The sequence below is a fragment of the Nuphar pumila genome, unplaced genomic scaffold (assembly GCF_984573655.1).
Source record: "Nuphar pumila unplaced genomic scaffold, dmNupPumi1.hap1.1 HAP1_SCAFFOLD_649, whole genome shotgun sequence".
NCBI lineage: Eukaryota > Viridiplantae > Streptophyta > Magnoliopsida > Nymphaeales > Nymphaeaceae > Nuphar > Nuphar pumila.
Window position 1 is genome coordinate 8,821 of NW_028323436.1, and position 19,731 is coordinate 28,551.

The 19,731-nt window shown below is 51.3% G+C and overlaps 1 protein-coding gene across 1 annotated transcript; it reads left to right on the forward strand.

Moving 5' to 3' along the window:
* The first annotated feature begins 4,983 nt into the window (after window positions 1-4,983).
* Window positions 4,984-8,714, forward strand: LOC149809964 (uncharacterized). The gene is made up of 3 exons (XM_089994520.1): window positions 4,984-5,144; window positions 5,258-5,412; window positions 6,720-8,714. Exons 1-3 carry the CDS (start codon window positions 5,066-5,068, stop codon window positions 7,641-7,643), a joined length of 1,158 nt encoding a protein of 385 aa, XP_089850646.1. The 5' UTR covers window positions 4,984-5,065; the 3' UTR covers window positions 7,644-8,714.
* The last annotated feature ends 11,017 nt before the right edge of the window (window positions 8,715-19,731 follow it).

A 19,731-nucleotide genomic window follows, 5' to 3' on the forward strand; every position in this document is an offset into this window, starting at 1 on the left:
GCCGGCAATTGCGGCGCTGGCGGCAGACCTGGGCATCATACATTGCCCGGAGGAATCACGGTATGCGGCACGCCGATCGGACACGGACAGGTACGAGGCAGCAACCCTGAACGCCCGCGCGGAATCTGTTATCGCACAAATTCACAAACTCAGGGCCTTGCCTTCAGGCACACTTTGCCTGCTCCGATCCTCCCTGTCCCTTCGCATGGCGCACCTCATGCGCACGGTGCTGTGGGGCTCCCTGCAACACAGCGTTGCGCGAGTGGAGGAAGCCATTACAGCGGCCGCTGTTGCGCTTTTCCAGGTGCCTGTAACTGGAGCGCGGTCGGTGAGTGCGATTCAACAGCTCAAACTCCCCTTGCGGCACGGCGGATTTGGGCTGCGCGACGCAACGTCGCTTGTCGCAGACGCGGCGCTGGTGGCGGGGTCCTCCAAAGCGCAAGCGGTTATGAAGGAAGGCCCGGATGCATGCAAGCCTTTCTCGAGCGTGACAAGGCCGGGGTTGTTGACCGCTTGGCAACGTGTCTTTGATGATGCATCCGAGGCATGCAAATGGGACCAGAGCGCGCGTGACCTGCCAACCGAGTTTATTGAAGCGGAGCTGCCCGGGGTTCAGAAGTCCGTGTCACGCCTCGTTGGCGATCGCTTGGGCGCGGCCTTCCTCGAAGCTTGTGACACTACCACCGCAGACGGTCGGCGCACGGCGGCGCGTATCCGCAGCGCGTCCTGTGGACCGCGTTGTCTTGCGCGTGCAGCCGCTCAAGTGTGCGCTCACCGCGGGCCCCTCGCCGGCAATTGCGGCGCTGGCGGCAGACCTGGGCATCATACATTGCCCGGAGGAATCACGGTATGCGGCACGCCGATCGGCACGGACAGGTACGAGGCAGCAACCCTGAACGCCCGCGCGGACTCTGTTATCGCACAAATTCACAAACTCAGGGCCTTGCCGGTCAGTCTTCAGGCACACTTTGCCTTGCTCCGATCCTCCCTGTCCCTTCGCATGGCGCACCTCATGCGCACGGTGCTGTGGGGCTCCCTGCAACACAGCGTTGCGCGAGTGGAGGAAGCCATTACAGCGGCCGCTATTGCGCTTTTTCAGGTGCCTGTAACTGGAGCGCGGTCGGTGAGTGCGATTCAACTACGGCGGTGGATGTTCCGCCTTGCCACTGCACCGCCGGCGACTCCACGACGCCGGACCACGCTCTCTCGTGCAACCGCAATGCAGGTGAGGCATCGATGCGCCATAACTACTGGGTTTCGGCCTGGCGCCATGCCATCCACCGTGCGGGCTGCGCGTCTAGCGTGGAACCGCAATACAGCAGCCTTGCAGCTGCGGGAGCGCAGGGGGCTGCTGGTCTTCGTCGCGGGGATATTTTGACTGTCTGGCCTGACGGCCGCGTCCGCGTCATGGACTGCGTTGTTACGCACCCGGTGGCCGCGTCGTTTGTTCGCGATGCCGCAGAGGTTGCCGGATCCGCGGCAACGAAGTCGGAGCTGCGGAAGCAACGAGCCTTCGAGGAGTGTGGGGAGGGCTCCGCTTACGACTTCATCCCACTCGCCGTGGAGCCGTTTGGCCGCATGGGCTCCGCCGCCTCGCGTTTCCTTTCGGAGCTTGGCGACTTGGCGGCAGGGGGGGGGAACCGGGTGTCCAAGGCTGCCTTCGTACGTGGCGTCCGTCGGGAGCTCAGCTGTGCTTTGTGCAAGGGCAACGCGCGCATGTACTACAAGTCCCTCTCTCGTACCGTAGTAAATTAGACCGATGGACGAAACTGCTGTGACGTGACATTTTACATTTCTTATTGTTCCAACTGTTTGGACTACTTCAGAAACGTGACAATGTCACATTCCTTATTTCCCCATCTTCTTGGACGAGTGCCGCAGGCGAAATTGTTTTCTTTGGGTATTGATGCCCCAGAACGTGTGGTTACCAGCAGGCATTCACAGCAGCACAACGAACCAATCTTGGGACACAAGCAGCAAGGTACATTGCACACAACGCAAAAACGTCTTCAGCAACCATTCACCTCATGATGCACATGCAACAAGGTACCCACCGATGCAATTGTGATACCAGGCAATGCAATATCCTATGTCCTATGTCGTACGTTTGAGCTTCGCTGAGTGCAACAGGGACAGGTACTGGCACGGGCTGTGCAGCCTTCCTCTGCGCAGCTGCCAATTCTGCTTGGGCAATACGAACAGCGGTATTGAATTCTCTCTCGGTTCTTTCATCGGCTGTCAGCTCGCTGACCTTCTTGAAAGAAAGGCTACTCTGCCTGAGGCCAACCTCAGATGGGTCGGGTGGAACGCGACCTCTTTCACCATGATGAAAAAAACCAGTGACTTGAACTTTGCGAGTGTCGTTTATATGCCTGGAGGTGTACCTCATGCGAGGTACCCCAATTGGCACCGTTGTGATCTAGGAATACGTCAGGGTACAGTCGCTGAGGCTCAGGGTTCTGGCAGGTTACGGGCTGGCCATAGATCTTGGAAAAATTTTCGAGCGTGACAGCGTGACAGGGTGTCGCGACCAGTCGAACAAAGTTCTTTTTTGTTCGACTGGTTGGACGAAAATTTTTACTTGTAACGTGTGACGGCAGTAACCCTTATAGAACAGTGGCCTATTTTTTCCCAGGTGTGACTATGATTGTCCATCGGTATGATTTACTACGGTATCGCCGTGAATGTCGGCTCGGACTTCCATGCAGGGTGAGATGCACCGCAGAAAAATCCCGGCGTGGCTTAGGTTGCTGGTTTTCTTATGTGTTATGTCTTTGTTTGTGTCATTGTTTTCAGTGTTAGTTTCTGTGTTTTTTCCTGTTTTGCCAGCCCGAACCTTGTAACAACATGCATTTGGACTAAGCAGCATCCCGATAGCAATGTACCACTTGCACAATGCACACCATGGTTACACATACCCATGGCGTATGTGCGTTATACAATCTGCCTTGTCTGCGTCTTATTTCTATTCTCTCCTCATGTGAAATTTGTCAATGTGATGTGTGTTCTGTCCCTCAGGATTGAGCTTGACTTCATTCAGGAATGGCCAATTGTGCGAGGTTTATTTTCGCTTATCGTAAGGTAGCTAACTGTAGGCTTGAGGAGTAGGATTCGTGAATTAGAGGTGTATTACGATGCTTACTATAATCTTCATTGCCAATGAAGTGTAGTGCATATCTTTGCTGATGAAGTGTCATGCAGTCAAATCCCTGTTGACAGAGCAGTAGCCATAAGCAAGGGTGTATATTCTTTGTTCAAAATTGTTACCCGTCCACACCTTGGACATGTGTATGAAAGACACGTTGTCGGAGGTACATGAGAATATATACATGCATCAGTCTTCACTCATACCTTAACTTTGGTCTCATTTCAAATCAATCACAGCATAGTCATAAACTCTCTCAAAAACGATTGCAGTTGCAACCACATTCTGCATCAAAGCAGTAACCCTCTTTGCGCCATGGGCAATTATGCCTCTGCTTACATCTTGAAGACTAATCACCTGTCTCGGTTATGCAGCCAAAATTATTAGAGTATGCTTTACACAATCCTTGGGTGCCAGTTAGGAACGATGGAAAACAATCGCAAGTACCAGAATAGATGCAAAGGGTTGACTACCCAGCATTCCGCAAGCCACCGTCGGCATGCAGATGCACGCTTGGTGGCCGCATGTACTGGTGTTGTAGTTTCAACCCGCCAGCGGCATCATCCAAACCCACACTTACCTATCAAAGCAGACTCCCCTTATCACCATTTGCATCTCACATGCTTGGAACACCAGTTTCATGGTGGGGTGATAGATGTACATTATAACCTTCTGAAGATGCACAGACGTACCGATCCCTCGGTTGCTGCAGGAAAAAGTGATTGACTTGTTTAGATCTTGTGAGCGTACCCTGGCTTCACATGTCCCACTTGCCCGCATATCCTTCTTGAGAATATGACTATGTAATTATGTACTTACTGTTTTAAGTGGGAGATGTGGGCATATTCTTAAGGTACGAAATGAAAACGTGTTCAAGAAATGACAGTATCTGTCATGATACACGACACAGCTACAGCGTGTTCCGCGCAACGAAACGTCCAGAAATGCCTGATCATTGAAAAATGACATGCTACAACTTCCCAGAAAAAATTGTCCCATCATCTAGCATTGCTGAACGTGTTGTTGTGCGGAACAACACCGGTACGTACTTCTCGAGATAAGGCATCGTCATTACAGTTGTCATCAGAGGTGCAGGAACGTCCCTCGCCCAAAGAATTCAATGGAGGATGAAGCAGTACTGTACAGCTATTGCAGGCCATTATGAAAGTATCGCATTTCACTGTGCTAGGCTTGCTTCTAGCTGGAGGATTGTTCAACGAATGATTAGCATGCTGATAGGTCCTGTTCACCTTCAAGAAACGTGCATTTTGACAAGCACAACCTGAGGGAGGAAAGGGAGACGGGAGACAACTGTTAGCGTGATAAACGAGAGGCAGGATACGACGATATCACAGCATCGCGTGATAGTTTCTTCAGCTTATGTACTGCTTATTGCCACAAGGCACTCCAGATACCGAGGTCTGTGTTTACTTCATCCATGATTTGTCAGGACACAATGAGCCAACGCCGAGCAGATGAGCCAATGCTGTCGACAAAACGGCCGTTGCATACGGATTAGGCAAACCGATTGCCTAATCCGATGATGAGTATTGGACGACCATCCACAACTCCAGAAAATCAAGCTCTTTTCTACGATCGTGAGGCTGTTAAATATTGGAATACTGGCTTGTATCAATAGGAGGTTTTAGCAGGGGGGGTCTGCTGACTAGATGTTGTTGAAATCCCAGTCACGATCCTTGCTGGCGTCGCCTCCACAGATCGAAGGGTTTGCATGCACTGGGTCCACAAAACCGCGGGGATCATAGTTCCAAAACTGGTAAAGACACCGTCAACGCAATTCTGTACCATTGCCTTGTGTATGAAGTAGGGCGCTGGCCGATTGACGATGTAGCTAGATTGAGATGCGCTGACACCTGCATCTCCAAGACCTGACATCTTGAGCACCAGAACACACTTGACATGGCTGCACCTTTGCATCATGATTGCCAAGGCATCAGCCCAGATTTCATCACGTCCGTCCCGTCATACAAGCGAGCATGTGTGCCCCCTTAACATCTTGGAACACATGGCCATCAGTCGCCCTGGTAGTCGCTTCGCTGCTCCGCCTATATGGTTTTTGGTTAAGTCTAATATGGTTGTGTGCCTTTGCAGCTGCGGAATCCGACACGTTTTCTTTGCCGCCTTGTCGCGGGTACAAGCGAGCCAAGTCGCAGCCAGTTCTTAATGGGGGCCTGCTAATTGAAGACGAACCTAGTTTCCAACCGGACTTCAATGATGACACCAGCGTTTGGAACTCTTCTTTGCTGGTGCGTTCGGCTGTCGGATCATGCACCGTGCAGTGGTATCGAACGTGTATCCTTTTTCTGGAAGCCACGTGCTTGCTGACATTTACAATCGCAAGTTTTGGAGATCGCCTGTGAATTCCTTTTCTCGCACCATTAGTACAACATTTTTAATATAGCATATATTCTTTGTGCAGTATGCGTGAGCATGTCCATGCACGAGTAAGCACCCTACCGACACATGCCTGCCGACATGGGTCCTTGCCCTCGCATAGCATCACATGCATTGTTCAGCATGTTCCGTTCGCAACCAATTCGTCACGGCGATTCATTTAGGTGGCATATTTCAAAGGTGGCGATGAGGCAGTCTGATTTTACGAGCGTGCTGTCGACGCGCAAGTTGTGCGCGTTACTAATGTATCACGGAACGATATGTTCACGACTGTCTCCCAGGATAGACTTTTGTAAAAATGAACGAACGGCATGTGTCGATTGGTTCACTCTTACACAAATCTCCTGTGCAATTTTTCCCAAGGTGCATTTTTGTAGTGGCATGCACGATGTCGAAAGTGTCCATTTACGTAGATCTCCTGGACCCTCCCCACAACCCCAAGCGACTTGACGATTGATGCTTATCTTGTTGTCAGGCGTGCTACCGTGCTGCGTCACCGGCATCCAGCAGCCTTAATGGATCTTATGAAGCCTGCTTTTGTGTTTTATTATGTGCTGTCAAGTCACTGGAGTACTTGAGCATACGAGCGACTGTAGCTCATTCTCTCTTGGGAACCTCGAGTTCGCTGATGCACACTTCCCCCATCCTGGCCTATGAGGGTCTGATGCTGATATTGAGACTCCCTCATGAGCAGTGCTGTACCTGTTCCAATTATCGCAGTTATGGCATCGCCCAACTACGAGCTGGCCAACAGGGGGTCGGGGGTGCGAAATTGTGATGTTTCTGGTTCTTTTCTGCCAGTCCTTAATCACTGGCGGTTTGTTCATTGCGACAATTTTCTCCATGCACTCAATCCAGAGAGTTAATAAGCAACTCTTTATCTTTGTGACTTTGAAACCGAATTGACCCTACAATATCAGGGTTTCAGGTTTGGTTGCTCAAAGCTGTCCTCGGAACCGCAGGAATTAAGCTTTGTGCGACGGGAGGTGCAATCCTTTTCTGTTTCTTGTAGAAGTCGCAGCACAGTGGCATGCCGTACACATAACGGCCGTCTTTATGTCGTGGATGACGTGTTCCGTGGTTTGGAGGTCAACATGGGTGGCATGGTAACGCACACCACAAGGTGGTTTACGTGTTCAACATATCCCGCTCTGCGCAGAGTCATACGGATTCAGCGGACCTACTGCAATGGCTCGACGACGTGTCGAGCACGCGTATGGAGTACCCGTGTGGCGCGTCCTTGCCCACGCGGTTGCCCTCTTTCACGGCCGCCGCAGAAGGCCACGATCCTCCCAATAGATCCGGCAGCTCGTCATCTTCGACGACATGCATCAATATTTCGGATGACAGTCCAGCGGACAGTGCATCCGACGATTTGAATACCTTCTTGAACCCCCCAGACGAGCCGTTTGCATGGGAGTCGGATCCTATCGTGGCTGAGTCGCTGCGCTTCATGCGAACCCTACCACCGATCTGCACGCAGGCACCACTCAATCTCGCGAACAGCCTTCTGCCTCCTGTAACACCATCAACGTCTGGCCGACCAACGCTGCTGTTGGACTTGGACGAGACGCTCGTCCATTCAGCTCTCACTGCAACACCGGATGCCGATTTTTCGTTCACTGTTGAATTCAACGACAATGTGCACGTAGTGCATGTCCAGCTTCGGCCTGGTCTGCACGAGTTCTTGCGGTTCGTTGCGGAGCATTTCGAGGTCGCCGTGTTCACCGCTTCGCTGCAGTTGTACGCGGAGCAAGTGCTCGACATCCTCGACCCTGAAGGCTGCTTGTTCACGCACCGGATATATCGCGACTCTTGCGTGTTCTTTCAGGACGGAATGTACCTGAAGGATTTGTCCCGCATTGGTCGGGACCTCGCTCGCACCGCAATTCTTGACAACTCGCCTCAGGTGTTTGGCTTCCAAGTAGACAATGGCATCCCAATACTCTCATGGTATGGCGACCGGAATGACTCTGAGCTGCTCAAGCTGGAGCCGTTGTTGCTTGCTCTTTTGCAAGCGGATGATGTGCGTCCGCTTCTACGCAACTATTTTGGTCTTGCAGAGAGAATCGCTGCAGCATAACTCTCGATATCGGCCTGCTTCTGCACTGCTGGAGCAGGGTCAAGGCATGGCGCACGGACAAGGCATTATGTGAGCTGCGCCCCCCTGTCTTTGGCAGCAGGCAAAAAGCGAAGTCTTGCGCAATTCTTGTTGGGACAGTCAGGACATTATTCACCTGAACAGCAAGGCAGCGCATGTGTCGTGATACACTACCTTGCCTGGCCGGCGGTCATCCCCTCTACATTCTTTTCTTGGGCGCAGTCACATGCTTTCTGATGTTTTGATCACGTGTGGTGCTGTCGTCTGGTGACATGAACCACGTCCTTGCGACTATGTCACATGGACCTCAATGCATCCAGGTGACGGCAGTATGTCAGGTAGTCTTGTCCATTTGATCGCTGACATCACGTCGTTATCTTAAGAACAACACGTTTTGGTTATCCAAGAAGGGTTTGAACAACTGGGATTCTGTCCCAGCACTCATGTGGAGAGTAGTCTACATGGGAAGAATACATCTGAGTTTTTTTTAGTGGCAAAAGAAGTTGCGCTAACGCTGTCGACTGCCTATAATACAGGGAGCCCAGTGATGGTACATACACATTGCACATGTCGTGAAGCTTTGTGTGACAATGGTAACTTGGCATACCTGTCCAAGCATACGTGGAGGAGAACTAAGTCATCTCCTTACTTACAATGGATAGTGTCATGCCGTTTGAAAAGTTATGAATCCTTGCACCGTGCCAACAATAGCTTACAATGAAAGGCCACGTGCAAATCTACTTGTGTCACTTGTTGTGTTGAACCCCATCTTTTTCTTCTGTTGTATGAACATGTGTGAACATTACCATACTCGATGGATTGACAGAATGTCGCATGTAGCCTCTGGCAGGTTGGTGACAGCTGAGTTGCTGGTGTGTGTTGCAATATTATTAAATGCATTTAACGCTCTGCATTTGCACACACCTACTTCTGAATATGTTTTTTGTCAATAGACTCAATGTCATCCTTCCTTTTTTTGCGCATGCAGTGCGAACCGCCGTTATGCCTAGTTGTGATTTGCTCCCGTTGGCATGTTAGACAGACAATGCGTAGAACGCCAATGTAACACATGTTACCATTGTATTCGTGCCCCCGTTTGCTGCTCTCTGATGGGAACATGTGTGTGCTACCCACTGCTGGTTTGACGTAAGCAATCAGCAAAGCTGAACATTAAACTTGAAGTACGTGTCAGAATTCTGGGACGGTGATTATCGATGCCCCGAAACACATCCGGCACATTCCGAGCCAGGTCAACATCCACTTGACCAGAGTTATTACTAAAAACTCTACCAGCCCACAGCTTACTGATCTCAGCAAGCTTGAGAAAGACACAAGTTGTCAGCCTTGATCCTGACGATGACGTGCATCGCGGGCTGAATTCACAGTGTACCGTATCCACACCAACAAAGGGCAGTCACAACACGCACAGCAATGCGCGAGAGAGAGTTGTAGTACATGCGCGCATTGCCCTTGCAAGGGCGCAGCTGAGCTCCCGACGCTCGGTCCGGACAAAAGCGGCTTTAGACACCCGACCCGCAGCCGCTACCAAAATCGCCAAACTCTGATAGGAACCGCGACGCCGCGACACCCATGCGGCCGTACGACTCCACAGCAAGCGGCACAAAGCCAAACGCGGAGCCCTCGCCAACCGCTTCGAAGTCCGCCCGCTTCCGCGCTTCAGCCTTCGCAGCCGCAGACCCTCCAGCCTCCGCAGCGTCTCGCATGTACGACGCAGCCGCGGGGTGCGTGACGACGCGGTCCAAGATACGGACTCCACCGTCAGGCCAAACCACGAGGATGTCACCCCGACGTTGACTGGCAGCCCCTTGTTGGCATTGTTACCGTAGTATATCTCATTACACAGAGAAGCAGAATCATCATAGCTTAAGCTGTACCATTCAGTTCAGTTGTCTCAAGTAAGGGTCGTGAGAACAGTGCAAGGGATGAGCAAACTGACGCCACTCATCTCACCAATGAATCGGGAGTTGGAGGGACACCAGTGTCTAGTCAACCTGAGTTGTCTCCCACTCTAGCAGATGAGGTTGACCCCTCATTAAGTGCGTACGAAACATTGGCAGAAGAGTTGTTCGAAAGAGTCCGGAAGAGTACTCTCACTGACGTTGAGGTCTCAACAAGTGAACAACGCAGTAAGTTAGGACTTACAGAAAGTCCTGAGGGAACCCTTTTGTGGAAGGACAACCTCCTCTATGTACCTAGAGACAGTGAGTTAAGAAATGACATACTGTATTGGCATCACGATGTGCCGTGGTGTGGACACTTAGGTATTCAGAAAACACTGAACCTAGTTCAACGTCAGTTCTGGTGGCCTGGCATTACCACCGATATAAAGAACTACGTCCAATCATGCTACAGTTGTCAAACTGATAAGCCGGATAGGCGCAAGAGAAGTCCTCCGCTTACACTAATTGAATCGCCCAGCACCTGCTGGAGGACGATAGGTGTGGATCTTATCACAGATCTGACCCCAACCAGTGAAGGGGGTTACAATGCAATCGTAGTATTCTGCTGTCATCTCAGTAAGATGGTCAGATTGATTGCAACGCACACCACTCTCACAACCCAAGGGTTTGTGAAGCTGTTCTTCAAGGAAGTATTTCCTCATTATGGGTTCCCCACAAAAGTAGTCAGTGACAGGGGACAGCAGTGGAACTCTCAGTTCTTTAAGGCCTTGTGTGATGCAGCAGACATCGTGCTAAGTATGAGTACAGCCTACCACCCACAAACCAATGGGCTGGTAGAACGTACTAATGAGGTAGTGGAGACAGCTCTAAGGCATTATGTGGGTGCAGATCATAAGGATTGGAACGATAAACTGCCCTTCATTGAGTTTGCCTTGAATGACCTGTACCGTGAAACCACTGGAAGTACGCCGTTCAAGATGAACAGAGTTACAGTACCGTTAGCACCTTTTGAGGCCGCGAAGAAACGGATAGCTCATAAGGAAGGTATTGCAGCACCCAGTGCAGAAGTAGCCAGTTGGGTGGGCATGTCATCACTAGGTGCCAGAACCCTTCTACAAGCCCACGAGGAGTTTGCCAGGGCTAGACAAAGTGTCCATTGGGCTAAGTGTAAAATGAAGGAGGCTTATGACAAGCAGGGGGTGGTACACCATGAGTATGTAAGAGGGCAACCAGTTTGGATGAGTACTCGAAATATAAGGCTACGACACCCCAGCTTAAGGCACAAGTTCAGTCCCAAGTTTGTAGGTCCAAACAAGTGTTAGAAGTCAGTGAAAATGGGTCTACAGTCTTATTAGACCTCCCAGCCAGTCTACAGATACATCCAAGAGTTTCAGTAGCCCTAGTTGAACCATACATACAAAGAGAGGGAGCAGAAGTTACTCCAGTGTGGGTGGATGGGACTGAGGAGTGGGAAGTGGATGCCATCACTGATCATAACGTAGTCAGTTCCAGATCTAAGAAGAAGAAAGGTCTAGTTGAGTTTCAGATAAGGTGGAAGGGACATGCAGAGCCTTCCTGGCATGAGTTCTCTGATTGTGAACACAGTTTAGAAGTAGTGCAGAAGTATCTGGGTAGCTGCACCCAGCAAGTCAGAATGAAAATATACAAAGTCCTGACCCCTTTAGAGAAAGGCTGGTTGACAGGAGTATATCAGCAGGAAGCCTTATTTGCATGGTCAGTACCTTATCACTAAGTTCCCATATACATGCAGGGAACCGTCAGTTGAGGATTTCGCCCGAGCCAGCGGGGAGTACGACGGACCGTTGTCTCAGTCCGAAGTCGACAGTAAAGTATTCAGTTTCCGTGAATTGCTCGCGCAGAGTCATCAGTTATCTCCCCAGCCGCTCGAGGAGCATCCGGACATCAACTTCATAGCTGACGTCCGCGGTCTCGAGCAAAACCTGCTCGACGTGCTGAAAGCGGGGCACAGGTTGGGTTTCCTCACCCACAAGAGTACAGCCTACCACCCACAAACCAATGGGCTGGTAGAACATACTAATGAGGTTTGGCCGCATGGGCTCCGCCGCCTCGCGTTTCCTTTCGGAGCTTGGCGACTTGGCGGCAGGGGGGGGGAACCGGGTGTCCAAGGCTGCCTTCGTACGTGGCGTCCGTCGGGAGCTCAGCTGTGCTTTGTGCAAGGGCAACGTGCATGTACTACAAGTCCCTCTCTCGTATCGCCGTGAACGTCGGCTCGGACTTCCATGCAGGGTGTGATGCACCGCAGGAAGATCCCGGCGTAGCTTAGGTTGCTGATTTTCTTGTGTATTTTGTCTTGGTTTGTGACGTTGTTTTCAGTGTTAGTTTCTGTGTTTTTTCCTGTTTTGCCAGCCCTGTCGCTTGTAACTAATGAGGTAGTGGAGACAGCTCTAAGGCATTATGTGGGTGCAGATCATAAGGATTGGAACGATAAACTGCCCTTCATTGAGTTTGCCTTGAATGACATGTACCGTGAAACCACTGGAAGTACGCCGTTCAAGATGAACAGAGTTACAGTACCGTTAGCACCTTTTGAGGCCGTGAAGAAACGGATAGCTCATAAGGAAGGTATTGCAGCACCCAGTGCAGACGTAGCCAGTTGGGTGGGCATGTCATCACCAGGTGCCAGAACCCTTCTACAAGCCCACGAGGAGTTTGCCAGGGCTAGACAAAGTGTCCATTGGGCTAAGTGTAAAATGAAGGAGGCTTATGACAAGCAGGGGGTGGTACGCCATGAGTATGTAAGAGGGCAACCAGTTTGGATGAGTACTCAAAATATAAGGCTACGACACCCCAGCTTAAGGCACAAGTTCAGTCCCAAGTTTGTAGGTCCAGTACAAGCGTTAGAAGTCAGTGAAAATGGTTCTACAGTCTTATTAGACCTCCCAGCCAGTCTACAGATACATCCAAGAGTTTCAGTAGCCCTAGTTAAACCATACATACAAAGAGAGGGAGCAGAAGTTACTCCAGTGTGGGTGGATGGGACTGAGGAGTGGGAAGTGGATGCCATCACTGATCATAACGTAGTCAGTTCCAGATCTAAGAAGAAGAAAGGTCTAGTTGAGTTTCAGATAAGGTGGAAGGGACATGCAGAGCCTTCCTGGCATGAGTTCTCTGATTGTGAACACAGTTTAGAAGTAGTGCAGAAGTATCTGGGTAGCTGCACCCAGCAAGTCAGAATGAAAATATACAAAGTCCTGACCCCTTTAGAGAAAGGCTGGTTGACAGGAGTATATCAGCAGGAAGCCTTATTTGCATGGTCAGTACCTTATCACTAAGTTCCCATATACATGCAGGGAACCGTCAGTTGAGGATTTCGCCCGAGCCAGCGGGGAGTACGACGGACCGTTGTCTCAGTCCGAAGTCGACAGTAAAGTATTCAGTTTCCGTGAATTGCTCGCGCAGAGTCATCAGTTATCTCCCCAGCCGCTCGAGGAGCATCCGGACATCAACTTCATAGCTGACGTCCGCGGTCTCGAGCAAAACCTGCTCGACGTGCTGAAAGCGGGGCACAGGTTGGGTTTCCTCACCCACAGTATGGACCTGATGGAGCAGGTCCAACAACAGTCGGCTCGCTTAGTCGAAATCCAGCAGCAACAGTGGCTGCAGATACAGCTCGACACAAATGCTGCTAGTACGTCACGCCCCCAGAGGCTCGAACCAGCCGCAGTTGCCGCAGTCAGGTCGCTGATAGCGAATTTGCGTGGGCTGGGCCTCGCAGCAGCCGCTTACCCAACTCCCTCAGTCGAGGAGTTGGATGAAGTAGTAGCGGATATCGGCGGGGATGTGATCCCAGAGTACGGGTCTGAGCCCGAGTCAAGTCATGTGGACTCCATGGAGGAGCCCCCGGGAGTTGTGGAATCTTATTATGGCAGTGATGACAATGAGTATCCGGATGATATCCCGGGAAACAACTGGCCACAGATTTGCTTCCCCAGTATCAGTTTCATACAGTCAGTTTCAGTCTTCGATGTTTAGCATGTGAACTCATGTAAATGTTGCTCAAGTAAGTTGTCATCATCCATAAGTTCAGTTTCATTGCACCATGTGTTGTATTGGCATATGACACAAGTCGCATTGAGGGGGTGATGTGTTATGACAAGATGAGTTCAGTCCTGATAAATAAATACAGTTAAGTAAAGTATCCTGATAATATTCAGGAGGGGCACAGTATAGTTCAGTGCAGTAAAGTCCCCTCTCGAAAGAGTACCCGAGAGCTGACGATAGTGACCAGTTAGTAACCAGTGACGTCACTCGAGGGATAATCAGTGCAGTAGATTCGCTGGGGTCTGAGGTCGGATGTGCGGTCCCCAGAGGGGATGCTCAGAGACGATTCGCATATAAGAAAAGTACAGTACAGTTTTCGGGACTTCTTCCGGATCTGGGGCTCGAGAGGTAACTCGAAGGTCTTTAATTGCGATCGTTTGGCTTGCGAATCTGCTACCTCTTTCGAGGTTATCTTCAGTCTGTGTAATCGGCATAAACCGGACCATTAAGTTGTATCTAGTATTGTGCTGCCATTACAACCGCAAGGCAGCTCATACCTGCCCTATGCTAACGCATCTTGCATAGTGCACTCTTAGCTGTCATACTGACAGCCTAACATGGTATCGGTCATGCGATCATAATCCTTGGGTCGCTTGCTTCGGGTTGTTTTTGTTTTTTTTTTTTGGCGCTGATCACACGGCCAGTCCAACGTTTCGCGCACCCTGAGCACCCATCATACTTCCATCAGAATGCCTGACAACCTGTGTCCTTTCAAGTTAGTGGATCATTTAGATGTTATTAAAAGTGACGTCGAACTTCAGCGTTGGGGACCGCGCACCCTGGATGGTTGCGCACATAGCATGGGCTATTCATAATCTTGGGACCCAGAAGCGACCACGGACTGGTCAGAAGTGATTACATACTTTAACCAGCCTGAAAATATTATTTTCCACTTGCAGGTGATGGCGGTGACATGGGACGCGGAAATGGAGACCACATTCACAAGGGCGAGGGCAATCGTGGAGCACCAAGTTCAAAAACAGCCTGCGTCCCTTGCCACCCCATCACCACCGCAGCCACCACGACAAAAATCGTGGGCAGCAATTGTGCGAAAAGGCAGCGGAATCACGGAAGCACCACAGCCAGCAGGGCAAAAAGCTTCGCAGGGGTCGAAGTGTTATGTGAAGACGTCGCTAGACGTATGTTGAGTCATCCTCGATAGGGAATCAGATAGCAGCAATGGGAGGGCCAGGGTTCGGAGGTCGGTCTCCTACGGGAGATGCCTGGAGACACTATCAGAATATATCACGTATCAGGGACTTCGGTCAGGACTTTTTTCAGGTGAAGGGTGTTTGGTCCCATTGCTGAACACCCCTATCGAGGTTTACGTTGCAGACGTAGGAACCCCTACGTTTTCCACATACATCTGTAACACGAAGATCTACAAGGTCGAACACCAGGCTGTCAGCAGGACAGCCTCTACAACGTCCAAAACATCAAGAACAGCATGGAGCGAAATGAATGACGAGCTATTCGACACGGAACAGGAACTACAGCGCCTGAAACACGCGAGCGACTGGTCCAGACGGCCCAAAGGTGAGCAAAACGAAGCCGCAAAACAGCCAGACGACGGCACGTTCAACATCCAACACGAGCTCCAAAGGTGGAAGGCATGGCAGGTATGTGATAGCGAAACGCCAGAGAATCAGCAGTGGCAGCTGAGGCCGCGTAAGACTATGAGAAACTCAACCCTTGGGAAGTACAATAGCAAGATTGCCAAGACCTCCAGAAACTCGGGCACACAGCCTGAGAAGTATGAAGTAGCAGTCAGTAAGCCTCTCAGAAACTCAGAACACCTTCTTGAGGGAAATCCTGAGAAGTATGGGAGCAAGGGCCTCACTCACCACCAACCCACTAAGACCTCCAGAAACTCAGAATGCCCACAAGGCCGAGAGAAGTACGGAGTAGTGGACCACAAGACCCTCAGAAACTCAGCCAATGTGCAGGAGGCACCACTTGAGAAGTATGGGGGCACATGGCGACACTTGGCCTCACGGGCTAAGGCCACCTGGCACAAGAGCTGCAAGGCCATCACAACGTGCCTGGGCCAGCCAGCCCACACCCATCCGTCGGCCATGGGAGAAGCTACGGAGGGCGAGGAGGCAGCAGACGAGTCGCAAGACACCACAGACTCGGACGCACTCAGCATGGGCGACACAGTGGACGGGAACCAACACCATGATAAGGAGGTACTCCCCAACCCTGACCCCAACCCCGCAGCAGCCCCACCACAGCCACAGGTAGGCAGCAGCCGAGACTAAAAGACAATCGAGCCCATCCAGTTCCCCGCGGCATCGGAAAAGGGAGTGCAAACCAGACTTCAGAAGGAGCAGGCCAAGGGAACCGCACAACAGCCAAAGGAGATTGCACCACCGAAGAGAATATCGAACCGGTGGTCATCGATGTCAACTGGGACTCAGCACAGCACCTGGTGTTGGGCAGCAATTGGATAGAGGAGCACCACGTGATGCTGGGAGCGGAGCAGGCAAGGGACCTCAGATGGACATTAGGGGATGCAGCGGACGCGAGAAACACACCGTGTATGCGAGAAAACCCGCGAAAACCGAACCCTTGGGGAACCCCAAGCCCATTCTCGACTCTCTCTCATCACATCAGCGCCACACTTTGCGCAAATGCTGGAGCAGGGACAGTACCAGGAATCACCTGGAGCGCCTTGGATCGCAGTGGACTTTCGCTTCGAGAATGGCGAAGCGATAATATAGTTTCCAGACGAACCAGCCACGAGGATAACGGACTTGTTGGACGGAGACGAGTTGTTGCACTACAGCCTCCTCCATACACAGCTCCATGCCTCAACCACTACCACCACCCCTGTCACCAACACAGCGCATGAGAAGTACCACGTCCAGGACCTTCTGAAGGACACCCCCGCGGGCATCACCTCAGCCACGCTGCGGAAGTGGAAAGAGAAATTCCATACTGTCTTCCAAGACGACCTCCCGGACAGAGCGATGTCAGACCACATCGAGGCGCGCCCACAGACCATCTACTCCATCCCGCTACTTCCGAATGCTAAACCAGTGTTCCGCCGACAATGGCGCCTCTCCTCTGCGGAGAGGGCGGAAGTAACCAAGCAACTCCGCTACCACATCAGCAAGGGCTTGGTGCAGCCCTCATCCTCACCCTGGGGTGCACCCATCCTATCCACACCCAAGCCAGATGGGACGTTGAGGATGTGCATTGACTACAGGGGGCTGAATGCGGTCACGGGAAGGGACGTTTACCCGCTACCCAGAGCGGAAGACCTTTACGCAAAGGTGAAGGGCAAAACTGTCTTCGGTAGCCTTGACTTGCTCAAGGGATACTGGCATCCAACCGAAAGACAGGCACCTCACAGCCTTTACAACCCCGGAAGGGCTGTTCGAGTACAAAGTTCTGCCCATGGGCCTCACCAATGTGCCAGCTACCTTTCAAAGAATGATGACCAACATCTTCGGAGATCTGATCTAACAGGGAACCGTCATGGTGTACCTCGACGATATCCTGGTGATGACCAACTCGGTGGAAGAACACGACCAGGTCATGCAGGCCGTCTTGCAACGCCTGGCTGACAAATCCCTGTCGGTACGGTTCGACAAATGCAAGTTCGGCATGACGGAACTCAAATTCCTCGGCTTCATCATTAGCGGCGATTCCGTCCGCACGGACCCCAAGAAAACCCAAGCGGTTCGCGACTGGCCAGTGCCAACCACAGTGTTATGACAGGATGGTGAGAGCTCCTAGATGATGCATTACAACTCTAAAGTATTGGGAGTATAAGTTAGGGATCTAGCTAGAACTAGTTACCCCTAGGAAGGCCGTTACGGAGGGGTCACCAGAATGACTCATACGTACACGGAAATTGGTTAGTCAGCATGGATTCGCACGGGGTCTGGGGTCGGAGTCGGTCCCTCAGAATCGTGGGATGCTCAGAGACGTGTCGCATATAATAGAGCTCCGAGAAGAGTTCGAGAAGAACATATACTAGTGCCCTATTTGGTATCAAGAAGCGACCGTTTGGAGTGCGAATCACTAACCCCTTTCGAGGTTTGAAGTGCTATTATGTTCTTTGTGTAATTGGCAGTAAGTCGAACCCAATTCCCAGTGAAAATTATTGACTGTCATTACATTTTGGCTCTTCTGCAGGGATCCTAGTTCTTGCGGAATTTGAAACGACGCTTAGCATGGCCGGGGTCGTCCGAGGAGACGAGGTCATGAAGCGAGCGTATGGGGGTAATCGCGTGCATGTCCAAATTAGTGCATTAAAAGAGCGTATGAAGGATATGTTCAACGGAGATACGGGGTTACATGACTGCCTAGAAGCAGGACTATACTTCCAAGATGAGCCTTACCTGAATAAGGACCACCTCTACCAGCAGACTCCAGCCAACGAGAAAGGGATCGCCAACACCATTAATACTTTGCTCGGTGCGCACACTCTCCTAGTGTTAGAAGTGGCACGACATGGAAAGGTGTTCGCTCGAGGCATGCGTAAACTCATGGAGACAGAGTATTACCCTAAGCAAGACTCCATGGAAGGATTCATCGCCCAAGTAGGCACCATATTTTGCCAGCAGTTCACCGAGGCTTGCCGAGTGCAAGAAGTGCAAGAATTTGCGGTGGAATTGTCGGATTGGCCTACGATTGCCAACGGTTTCATGGAAGCCATCGACAAATTTCCAGACAACAAGCTAGACTACAACGGGCAAGATTTGAGCGGCTTAGTGCCCGCACAAGTCATCGGCCTAGATGCCGCTACGAGACTTATCAGCAGTCCCTGCTTGGGGGCGCTGTATGGGCTTCTTCCCCCAGTAGGGAAGGTGCTTTATGTTAACTGGGCATTAACGATGTCTGGGACGGATCGATTGGCAGCCAGTCTCGCCCTCCTCAACCTCGATCCTACTGCGAAGAAGTCGCAGGAATACAACTCGAAATATAGCACCCAAATACCTTCCCAGGAGAAGGATTGGGCTAGGCTATTATAACGACTCATGGTACTCGTCTCCATGGAGCTAGCAGTGGCGGATTCGCTGTCGCAAACCGCCAGCCTCTTCAGCCAGATGACAGGCTGGGCAGACCAATTCGGACCATCGTTTCCAGTCAATTCTGTGGACGTTCTCGGATGGACTTCGCAGCAATGGACAGCAGTGCGAGCAGCGGCTACTGATTTTACCTTCCCAGGTACTAATTCGCCAACTCCTGTGCAAGGACCTAGTGTGTCAGCCTCGGACGGCATGAGGTTTCTCGAAGCCCAGATGCGTAACAAGAATAGTAATTACCGCATGCCTCCTCGGAAAAGTCCCCAGCAAGTTTGGGTGGACTGGTTCACTACCATGGAGAAGTTTGTCACGCTGTTTCCGACTCCCCATAGTATCGTTATAGAAAGCATAACGGGCGGCGTAAGTAACGATGATCCGCGAGTTTTTGGGTGGAAGTCCAAGTGTGAACGGTTCACGGCCAATAATGTGACGTGGGGCATGTCGGAATTTCTGACGCATGTTCGAGAGCAAGTCCTAAGCACAACAACCACCAGACTAGCGGCTTGGGAGGAGTTGCAGGCCCTAGAGGTCACATACACAGACCTAGCAGACTGTATAGCATTTAGCACGCACCTACGTAAGCTCTATCAGCAAATTTATGATGTTCCCTCAGCGGAAATAGAGCCGGTGTCGCGGCTACAATGCATCAGAAAAGATACATGAAATTGTGAGCTCAATTCATGTTAAAGGCAAACTCTCCGCACCAGTTGCTCAAGCATGGAGAAGTTTTACGGATTTTCAATCTACAGCGTTGTTCCTCCTCTATGTGAACCAGAATTTACATACCGCCGAGACCACTGCGCAGCTATCTGCGGACTTTGTCAATGTCATTTGCAATCAGCTTGTTGCGGCACACGACATTTACACGCAGTTGCACGCTACCACGAGTGCTAGCCGCTCTACGAATCGTGGTGCAGTTCTTGCAATGAATCAAGGACCTATAAATGCAGGCACTCGGGCCCCAGCGGGTCGAGGAACACGTAGATCACGCTCGTCCGGCTCCCAGGGAACCGACGGGTCCGGCCG